General features: G+C 54.4%; 1 protein-coding gene across 1 annotated transcript; it reads left to right on the forward strand.

The window, feature by feature from the left end:
- Positions 1 to 2,774: 2,774 nt before the first annotated feature.
- Positions 2,775 to 9,975, forward strand: Trnp1 (TMF1 regulated nuclear protein 1). The gene is made up of 2 exons (XM_050150219.1): positions 2,775 to 3,708; positions 9,190 to 9,975. The coding sequence occupies exon 1, from the start codon at positions 2,884 to 2,886 to the stop codon at positions 3,565 to 3,567; it is 684 nt and encodes a 227-aa protein (XP_050006176.1). The 5' UTR covers positions 2,775 to 2,883; the 3' UTR covers positions 3,568 to 3,708; positions 9,190 to 9,975.
- Positions 9,976 to 11,301: the final 1,326 nt, after the last annotated feature.

The following is an 11,301-nucleotide window of genomic DNA, read 5'->3' on the forward strand; positions in this document are numbered from 1 at the left end:
GTTGCAAGGGAAAGTTTCTTCGACAAGGAGGGAGAGCTGCACTTGTCTATGGCTATAAGGATACAGATTCAGAACACAGAAATTGTGCTGCTTTGGTAAAATGGCAGCTGTAGATTCTCCTCCAAGCTCTATGATCTAATAGCCTGAGGTGGTTGGCTACATTTCCAGCAGCAGGCATGATTTCCCTCTTGCCAAAAGGAGCCTTAAGTCCAATTAGAAAGCTACTGGTTACCATGGAGATCTGGGGGCCACCCCTGCACCTTTAGTGTAAATGGTTCATGGGCATCACAGCTGGGTAGCTCGGCTGGCTGCTTCCCTCTCTTGGAAGCTTGCATGGGACCTTCTGGTGCCGTAAAAGCTAGTCTCAGGGAGAAGGATTTCAGGTCAGGTTTAGCTTGGATATGTGGGGCCTGTGTTCAAAGTACATAGCGCCTTCAGCAATCGGGACTTACCTTCAGCCTCTGGGAAGCAACCAAGGGCAATGGCCACAGCCTACAATGTTCCAGAAGCCTCTTGGGCTATCCTGACTAGCAACTCCAAAGATGGCTTCCCAAGCTCAGTTTTGGGGTTTTAGTCTATGACTCTTGGGGGTAGCATTGTCAGACCAGGTGGGAAATTTTAATTTCAACTGTGTATGTATGTATGTATATACACATAGGCTTATATGTATTATATGAAACTTTAGATAATGATTCCTTACTACTATATTCCTTAGGCAGCCCTACCCTTATGGTACCATCCTGACTCTCCATCTTCATTGTTTGTTTGAGACAGGGTTTCTCTGATTTGTTCTGATTGCCCTGGAGTTCACCATGTAGACCAGGCTGTCCTTGAACTTGCAGAGATCCTTTTACCTCTGCCTGCCAAGTACTTGGAGGAAGGGCATGAGCTGCCATCCCTGGCCTTTCTCTTTTTAGTAAGGGTAGAGTGTAGCTCAGGCTGGCCTTGAACTCTTGATCCTCCAGCCTCTACCTTGGAAATGGTGACATTACCGGCTTGTGCCACCATGAAGGAATGGGAGGGATGTTGAGACTTGGGGGGGGGGTGCGGGATAAGGGCCTGTCTGTTGTTCCTCACCTCCATTCATCTGGGAGTTGGCAGCTGATGCAGAAAACACCAGTCAAGTTTCTCTGGATGGATTGCTTTTGCATTGAGAGACCCAAAGCTGTTCTCAAAAATAGACCTGTATTTAGGATGCCTTACTCAATCTCATTGAACCCCTCTGACTCTCTGAGCTCCCATTCCCTGGGCTTCACTTTCCCCACTGTGCCATGTCACCGCCCCCCGCCCCCCCCCCCCCCCCCCCCCCCCCCCCCCCCCCCCCCCCCCCCCCCCCCCCCCCCCCCGCGTCTCTATACCTAGGTACCTGTTAACCCGAAGCCCTGGATCCTGTTACTGGATTGAGCTCAGTGAGCTGAATGGCCCCTCCTCTTCCTCTCGTGGAGTCATCTCCCCGGTGTGTCTCCTCTGAGAGCTCCTCCTGTTAACTCAACACCCCTTTTCTATCTGTGAGTCCTCTCTTCTCTGAATCTAACTCCCTCATGCTCTCTCCCTTCCTCCCTCGCTCCAGGAGCTGCCTCTCAGGAGACTTGTTGTCATGCCTACAGTCCGGGTAACTCAATCAAAAGGCGCCCGTAAGCACTTAGAGAAGGTCAGGGGAAGGGAGGGACCAAAGCTTTCCTCCTCTTCTAACCAGACTTCTATTCAGAGTCTTTGAGATTTGGGGCGCTGGTCACATCTTTGGCAGGCCCTCTGAAACCCGGGGACCCGCTGTAGTCCTTCCTAATGGGGTTCAGAGCTGCTTTCCAGCCCTCCGGACTTCGCCCCCTCCCACCCCGGACTTTGATGGCACCTTCAAACAGCTACAATCGAGGCAGGGCCACTGGGGTCCGGGCCAATGCGGGAACAGCAAGTCTCCTTCAGCTGCGGGGGAAAGAAATTGGGTAGAGCCAGGATGATTAAAATCCGAGATACAGTGCCAAGCGCCTGGGGGAGGAGAGGAATCCAAGCATCTCAAAGGGCTCCGACGAATGGTTGAGCTTATTCATTTCCGTCCAGACTCAGTCACTATCCCGCAATGTGACCTTGAGCACAGAACACGCGACTTCTTCAAAGTCTCCCCTTCCACGTAAACGGTGAAAGTGAAGGAGGGAGGAATCGTGCGCAGGCAGGTGCACACACAGGCAGGGGCAGAGCTGAAAAATAATTTTGCACACCTTGGGGTTCTCTAAGGGCCCCACGAAGGTTGGCGGACCCAGCAGCAGCGGCTGTGGGGTTTGTTTTGCAAGCAAAGTGCCTTCCTGGTGTGCAACCAATCCAATCATATGTCCATCCTTTTGTGGACGTCAGTCGTCCCTTTGCCTTAATCACCGCACAACCCCAGAATGATGGAGGAGGGCGTCCTAGCGAGCCTTGTGGCCCAGGAGATCCTGAGCATTGAGTTCTAGGCCAGGCTCTCACGGTCGTGAGGGCGGGGAAGGGGGGCGGGGGTGACGCTCAATCCAAATCCTTCTCTGGGTGGAGACTGAAATGTATGACTTTTAAGCATCCCTTCGAAGTTTACCGCTGTGGGAGTCCAGGCGAGGAAAGTGACTGCTACTTATCCACCCAAAATTTGGGGTGATCCCCAAATAGGGCCAACCCGAGAGAAGGACCGGGAACCTGAGGCGCTTGCGGACGCGCTTCTAGGTAGAGGGCAGGGCCGATTGAGGACCCGCAAGTCTCGGATTGGCTGTGCGGCCCATAGCTCCGCCCCATGTGCTATAAGTTGCGGGGCGGCGCGTGCGGACTGGGTGTGGGTTCTGCGGCCGCCTCTCCCTTCTCTCGTGCCCAGCATCTCTCCTCCCATCGTACCGACAGCCGGGGACCGCCGCGGGGCGGGGGATGCCGGGCTGCCGCATCAGCGCCTGTGGCCCAGGGGCCCAGGAAGGGACGGCAGAACCGGGGTCCCCCCCACCGCCACCCCGGGAGCCCCTGCCGTCCCTCCAGCCCCCGCCTCCATCGCCGACCTCGACCCCGACACCCACTCAGTCACCGCCCTTGCCCGAGGCGGCGGAGACACCCGCAGAGGGGCAGGAGCTGCAGCGCTGGCGCCAGGGTGCTAGTGGGGGTCCCGGCGGCGCGGGCCCGGCGGGAGGCTCGGGCGGGGGTGCGGGTGCGGCGGCAGGGGCGGGGGGCCGCGCGCTGGAGCTGGCCGAAGCGCGGCGGCGACTGCTGGAAGTGGAGGGCCGCCGGCGCCTGGTGTCGGAGCTGGAGAGCCGGGTGCTGCAGCTGCACCGAGTCTTCTTGGCTGCCGAGCTGCGCCTGGCGCACCGCGCCGAGAGCCTGAGTCGCCTGAGCGGCGGCGTGGCCCAGGCCGAGCTCTACCTGGCGGCGCACGGGTCGCGTCTCAAGAAGGGTGCGCGCCGCGGCCGCCGGGGTCGTCCTCCCGCGCTGCTAGCCTCGGCGCTGGGCCTGGGGAGCTGCGTACCCTGGGGTGCCGGGCGGCTGCGGCGCGGCCACTGCCCCGAGCCCGACTCGCCCTTCCGCCGCAGCCCGCCCCGCGGCCCCGCCTCCCCGCAGCGCTGACCTCAGAACCCGCGACCCCTGGGCTCCGGAGACACGCGGAAGGACAAACGGACGGACGGGTCCGAGTGCTGGCTAGATGGACGGCGTCATCTCTGCGGAGGAGACAGGCAGGGGCCCGGGGGCCCTGAAAATGAGACTAAGGTGAGGTGTTGTTAACTGGTGCTTTCTGGGGTACAGTGTGTTTGTGTCGAGGTGTGCAGCAGTCGTGATCTCTCATCTCTGGGGTGCCTGGCGTCTGTGAGGCCCTAAGGGAGCTGTCCTTTTTTTCGTGGCTTCTCTCTTGTTGGGTTAAGTGGCAGCGCTGTTGTCCCCTTACAGAGCTGAACTAGTGGAGGGTGTTGGGCTTCAGGAAGGATTTGGTGACAAACTTTAACCAGCTGGAGCCTGCTGCGATACTGTAGCACCTGCCACCTTCACCTGCGCTTGTGTGGTCTCTCCTGGGTCCCCTGGGACTGTAAGTAAAGTCCTGCCCTTGAAGCTGCTGGTTTCTACACAGCTGGACTCCATCTCTCGGGGATGGGAGGGAAGAGTAAGACCCCAGGATGGAAGGAGCGCTGCCTTGGGGCTGTATGATAGGATTGTTCTCCTCGGAGCCCCTTTCCCATTGGAGGAGACAGAATCCCATAGAAGTTGAAGATTTGCCCCCAACGTGTTTAGTTAGGCCGCTTCTAGGAGACAGCTTTTCTCATATTCCTAATAATTTTGTTACCTGTGTTAGTAGACTGATGGAGATGACCAGAATGGGAGGTTTATCACCTGCTCAACCAGCAGCCCTCCCCAATGTATCTTAAAGATGGCTCTGCCAGGGACAGAGCCAGGTGACTCTTTAACAGCCCCAAGGGGGCAGGCATGGCATCAGCTTCCAGAAAGGCAGGCCTTAAAGGGCCAGACTGGAAATGCCACCTGCTTCTTCCTGACAAGATGCCCTTCGGGCCCCCATTCCTCTGTCTGCACTCAGTGGCCTGGCCCCTGGCTCGCTTCCTGCATCTGATTGATGACAGCCCACTGTCAGTGGTAAAGTGGGTATATCTGCCTCTCCGGAGGGCCGCGGGGGAAGCCAAAATGGGGTGTAGGATTTTTTTTTCTGGCTGTAAGCTGTGGACATTTTACTCATTTAAATCACACCTAGAGACCGGTGCTGCCTTGTGTCTCAGGAACCAGGAGCTAATTTAAAGTCCTCATTTTATAAAATGGAAAAGGGATTTCTCAAGGTCACATGAGAGAGAGGAGAGAGAGAGAAACATGATCCTAGGCTGTGTGTGCCCTTTTCATTGTGTTCCAGCTAGGGAGAGCTGACCTCTGGACCCTGTCTACAGTGACCCAGAACAATACTGTCCCCTCTCCGAGTCACAGCTTCTCTGAATATGGTTGTCCCTCCTGTCAGACCTGAGAAAGGAGTGCAGGAGGAAGAGGAAGATGTCAGAGTCACATCAGTAATGGAGTCAAGTAGATTGCCATGGGCAGGAGTCCTCTGCTGACCCTACCCCCATCAGGCCTCTCTCTCCACACGTAACAGACTTAGCGGCTGGGTTCTCAGAAGGCCTTCATGAAGCCGCCTTAGCTGGACCACTCAGAGCTTCTGAGAAAGCCCTGGGACCAGTGTAGTGGGGACTCTGGCATGTCCTGGCTTTCCCAGATAGGGCGGACTTACTGAGCCCTCTCAGTTTATCCGGGGTGCTGAGGCCCAGAGAGCACAGGACTTCTTGGAGGTGACATTGCTGGCTGCAGCGCTGGGCTTCTGCCAGGACCACCTGATTGCTGGTCTGCAGGACGGCAGTGGCTCCGCGGCTGCTTTCAGCTAATGGCATAGAGTGCTCCCTGCCGTCAGTTAGGACTGTCTCTGGGGTTCACTGTAATCAGCTTTGACCTGATTTAGAGGTGGGGTGGGTGGATACAGAGAGATGACACTTGCTGAAGAAGCGTGGGTGGGCACGTGGGGGGATAGGCAGCGATGGTACCTCCCTCCACTCCCTTCCCCCACCCAACCACAGAACTCACTGACTCGAACCTCAGGTTATACAGTTAGTCTGTGTGCACCTTTCAACCAAGTGAAAGTCACCTTCTCGCCCTGTCTGAGCCTTGTAGCACCCTGTGCAGAGTCCCCAGGTCTGGCTCCAGGCTCTCCTCACCCAGCAGACCTGGGTTTCCATTTACTCCCTGGGTTTCAGGAGGAACACGTACCAGAAGGTCTCCACCGTGAAGGGTTTGCTCTTTGGACCTCTTCCAGGCAGCCTTCCTGGATGTCACCGTCCCAGGAGACCTAACTGGAACCCAGGTTATTTTCTGATTTCATTTTTGAGACAGTTTGCAGTAACCTCCATAAATAGCTGAGGATGATTTTGAACTTTTTTTTTTTCTTCAAAACATGCCTTATTTGTGGGTGGGTGAGGGGCATGCATGTACAGGAGCCCTGCGTGGAGGTCAGAGGAAAACTTGCAGGAATCCCTTCTCTCTTCCACCAAGTGGGTCCCAGAGGTTGAGCTCAGGTGGTCAGGCCCGGCAGAGGCATGTTTACCTACTGAACTACCTGTTTGGTCTCAACTGTGAACTTCTGGTCTCTTGCCTCCACCTCCCAAATGATGGGGGTTTGGTGCATACCCCACCATGCTGTGTTTATGGGTCTGGTGTTGGACCCAGGGTCTGGTCCATGCTGGGCAGGTACTCATTAACTGAGCTACTTCCCCAGCCTCTGGAAGTTTGGTTTCTATGGCTTATATTACTCTACCCCTGATCAGAAGCACTCTTCCCACATGACTTTCTGAAGACTTTCGTTTGCTTTTGAGACAGGGTCTTACTGTGTAGCTCTGGATGAATACTTTCTTGATGGCCCCTAGTCTGCAGACTGGGCAAGTTCAGGGACCCTGGGGGTCTGTGCAATGAGGACACTATGTCAACCAGTGAATCTGGGTGCTCAGTAAACAGAAGCACAAGCCCCTTTGCTTTTAGGCTGGTCCCAGCAGTTAACTTAGCATTGCCACCAGAGGGCAGTGTGGAGCTGCTTAGTGAGAGTTGGGGGCGTGGCCTGGGGCGTGTTCTGTTTCGGGTGGCCCAGTCCTCCACCATCTCCTCCGTGGTCCTGGGCTTGCTGGTTTTGAGCTGTAAGGGTCAGCGTAATAAGCGGTAGTGGCTGTTCCCGAGACCCATTACTGACGGAGTGGTTCTAGTGATGGCTTCTTCTAGCATGAGTAGGCTGGGGTTCTGCTCTGCATCCATCACCCCTGGGAGCACAACTCGAGAAAAGGGACAGAGGGGACCCTGCCTTCAAGGAGAGATTCCAATAGGAAAGACTTCTTGGGAAGAGGCTTCCACTGTTGACTGCCGGCACCCGAATCAGTTCTGTGTTCACCCATTTGTTCCGCTGATGACATCACTTGGTTCCGCCACCACCTAACGACCTAATGTGGTTCCTAGACATTAGGCTGAAGTGACAGGTCCAGACGAAGGTGTTCCAGACCTGCAGTGGGCAGTGTCTTGTGCTGACAGCTTGATTCCTTGAGAACCAAGCACTCAGGTGCCCTGGAGTCTCCGAGTTGGAGAGTCTAGGCGGGGAGGAGTTATTTAGGAAAGCTGGGAAATTCCCAGCCTGTTTCTTCTCCCATTAGTCCATGACTACACCCTGGCCAGAGTGATGAGAGAAGAGAACCCTTAGTTCTGGAATAAATGGACCACTTCCTTCACACTGGGCACCACACTAAGCACCTATGGTTCACATTCTCTCAAACACGCAACATGCAAGGCTCTTAGCCCCATGGCCATGAGGCAGAGGACTGAGGTGTGCAGATGGTCTCCTCAGGGTGGAAACCTGTAAGCTCAGTGGGCTAACGACAGCACCATTTAGGGGGGATTTCTGAGTTCTCGTTTTCAGTGGGTCCAGTCCTGGGAGGGAGGTATGAGATGCTGCAGGGGCGGCCAAGTGTGTCTTGCACCCTGCCCCCCAGGACTGGACACACCCTTGCTGGTTGTCTGGGTTCTAGAGGTGAGTCAAGCTGACTCAACATACCTGGCTTATGGCAAGGGTGGGCCAAAGATGTTCAGGACTGGATGCACAGCACAGCTAAGGCTTGTTCCAGCTGTCTCCCCTCCCTGAAGCTCTGGGCAGGGATGTTAGGTGCCAAGGGAGCAAAAAGCCTGGGTAGCAGGAGAGGAGAACATGTTCTATGGCAGGCACAAAGGCTCAAAATAGAACAAAAGAAACCTGAAATCTGGTCTTGGGGTGAACTGAACTGTCTCAGCTTGGTGCAATGACTGTTTTAATTTTTTGTTTTGGTTTTTGAGACAGAATTTCTCTGTGCAGCCTTAGAAGTTGCACTATAGACCAGGCTGACCTTCAACTCAGAGAATCATCTGCCTCTGCCTCCTGAGTGCCAGGGTTAAAGGTGTGCATGAGTACTCCTGCCTCTAAATCTTTTCCTTTTTTTTTTAAGATTTTTATTTTAAATTATATGTATGTGAGTCAGGCGGTGGTGGCACATGTCATTAATCCCAGCACTCAGGAGGCAGAGGCAGGAGGATCTTTTTGAGTTCGAGGCCAGTTCCAGGACAGGCTCCAAAGCTACAGAGAAACCATTTCAAAAAAAACGAAACAAAAAAAAAAAAACAAACAACAAAAAATTATGTGTGGCCAGGCGGTGGTGGCGCACGCCTTTAATCCCAGCACTCGGGAGGCAGAGGCAGGCGGATCTTTGTGAGTTCGAGACCAGACTGGCCTACAGAGCTAGTTCCAGGACAGGCTCCAAAGCCACAAAGAAACCCTGTCTCGAAAAACCAAAAAAAAAAAAAAAAAAAAAAAAAAAAAAAAAATTATGTGTGTGTACAGGTGCCCTTGGAGGACACAAGTGTGGGACCCCCTGGAACTGAAGTTACAGGCATTTGTAAGCTGTTTGGTGTGGGTGCTGGGAGCTGAACTTGAGACCTATACAAGAGCAGGACATACTCTTAACCTCCAAGCTATCTCCCCAGCAAAGGGTTAACATCTGGGTGCAAGAAGTCCTACTGAGTGCCTCATAGTGGGGCTCTGTGCTGGTGGAACCACTCTGCCTAGGGCAGAAGACAACGCAAAAGGTGGATAAAGATGGGTTTTTTCACCAGAGGAACAATGCAAGCCTTGGTGGCGCGCTAGAGCAGGGGTTCTCAACCTATGGGTCTCCACTTCCACAGGGATTGCCTAAGACCATGGGAAAACACAGAGACGATCATAACAGTGGCAAAGTTATAGTCATGAAGTAGCAATGACCATAGTTTCATGGCCGGGGGTCGCCACAACGTGAGGACCGGATGTAAAGGGTGCCACTGGGGGTAGGAAGGTTGAGAGCCGTGGCTCTAGAGCATCACCATATTGGGAATCTCTGGAACAGCCCTGGGGGAGCTCAGGAAGGAGAGGCGTGGGGGAGGGGCGGGCTCGTCATTCCAGGAACATTCCATTCCAGCTGCTCAGCCTCACGGGGATCCCAGCCAAGGACCGAGATCCCAGGGAACCTCTGCTTCTCTGAGCCCCTTTCCATAGCAAACCCTCTTGCCCTGCCTCCCTATGATAGTCCTCAAGGAAGCAGCTGTGGAAGGTTTCGGGTGGGGTGGGATAGCTTCTGGAAAAGGTAATTAAGGCTCTTGGCATTGTTCTTCCAGCTCCTTGGAGCCTCCACTTTATGGGTCTGGACTTCTGCATTCCACGCCTCTGGATACCGCCCTCAGGAAGACTTCCAGGATTGACTGTACCCGGTCTCAGCACCCTCCTCCCAGGAGCCCTTCCAGTGGCAAGGGCCTGGGGCCTGGGAACTTGCTCTACTCTGAATTGTTGCTTTCCATACACTGCGTTTAACTTTGCTTATGCAGGGACCTGAGATGCTGTCAATTAGCAGAGTGCAGCAAACATGGCCAGTGTGACCACGAGAAGGCTTTCCTTTAAAGATAGACTCCTCATTCTTAAACTGCAGGTCACAGTGTAGCTGGAGCCCCCGTCACTGCAGGTCACAGTGTAGCTGGAGCCCCCGTCACTGCAGGTCACAGTGTAGCTGGAGCCCCCGTCACTGCAGGTCACAGTGTAGCTGGAGTCCCTATTGTCACTTCTATGTCCAGTAGCTCCAGGAGGCCTATTTGAGGCAAATCATGGTGTAGAAAACGCCCATTTTCCTTCAGCCACTGTCCTTGTCCTCCCCACGTGAGTGAGGACATCCCTGTGGCTCCTTGCAGACAATCAGCTGCTGCCTCCTAGGGGGACACCTCTTTCTTAGGATGAGGTGGTGGCAACATCAAACTTCCGAGCAAAGTTCAATGCACAGGGGAAATCCATTTCTTTACGACAAGGGAAGGAGGCACATGTACTCACACACCGGCTGGAACTTAGAGGCTTCTGTATATCAACTCGGTCCCCAACTATATACACACGGGAAGAATAAAACTCAGTAATGCGAGGCTGAACTGTGCGGTGTTGTGGCTCACGTTGCAGTGTCCCTGCGCCTTCCGTCTGGTGGGTGACAGCTTCTGTTTGGTTTGGCAGTCTGGGCCTAGGGACTGGCTTACAGAGTGGTTTTCCCTTGACTTGGCTCAGAGCTGACCTTTGGCTAACAGCGGTGTGACAAGGAAGCCCAGATAGAAATACATGAGACCGAGTGACACGTGCAGGCTGAGAAACTGTGGCAGTGGATGTCAACGCTTGTGGTATAGTATTGTGGGTGACTGTCCTTGGGGTCCCAGGAGACAGGTGCATTTAAACTGGGGAGAGTCTTTTAAAGGGGACTTTAGAAAAGGTATGGGAGCCAGGCAGTGGTGGTGCACGCCTTTAATCCCAGCACTCAGGGAGGCAGAGGCAGGTGGATCTCTGCGAGATCGAGGCCAGCCTGGTCTACAGAAAGAGTTCCAGGACAGTCAGAGATACACAGAGAAACCCTGTCTCCAAAAACAAACGTAGGTGTGGGATGTATCTAAGAAACTAATAAAGGGGAGCCAGAACTGGTGACACACGGCTAATCCCGGCACTCAGGAGACAGACGGAGGCAGGAAGACGGGAGAATTTAAGGCGAGCCCGGGCTACACAGGACACAGGAATACTCCCGTCTTAAAAAAAAAAAAAAAGAAAAAGAAAAAAGTCAAGAAAACAAAAAACTGGAGCTGTAACTTCAGTAATAAGGTGTTTGCCTAGAATGTGGAAGGCCCTGGGTTCCAGAGAGAGCTCATGAGAATAACTCACATTGGGAGGCAAGTGTTAAAGGCCTGCTGCCATTGCGTGAGGGGCGTGAACCACGACAGCCTGGGAGGGAGGGAGAAGAGTAAACACCCTCTCCTTTCAGGCTCCTCCTGCTGGGGCCTCAGTGTCAAGAGCAGGAGGAAACTGGGGAACAAGGGAGCCATTGATGCCACCCAACAGCCTCCCCAGGGCCCTGAGCAGATGGGTGGATAGTGGGTCAGCAGGGGCCGGCATACCATGTACCTGCCCAGGGGTGCCCACTGTGGTTCTGGCCCCCTGACTTACAACTGGTAGGAAGGGGTGGGTGGGTTGTTATTGGTACAGCGGTTAGAAGAAGGTGAAGGACAGGACTCCCTCCCCTCAGCTGTCCGGATTCCGAATTCCTGCAGCCTGCACATCCTGGCATTCCTAGGTAGCCACGGGGATGATCCGCAAGGACAACGTCAGGAACAGAGTGTTTTTCTCACACCCGGAAACAATGTACCACACCCATAGCTCTCAGGTGTGCTGTTGCCACGACAGGTCCCAGACAGTCACCCCAAGCCATGACTACT

The sequence above is a fragment of the Alexandromys fortis genome, unplaced genomic scaffold (genome assembly GCF_014885135.2).
Source record: "Alexandromys fortis isolate MF-2015 unplaced genomic scaffold, M_Fortis_MF-2015_v1.1 scaffold_26, whole genome shotgun sequence".
Lineage (NCBI taxonomy): Eukaryota > Metazoa > Chordata > Mammalia > Rodentia > Cricetidae > Alexandromys > Alexandromys fortis.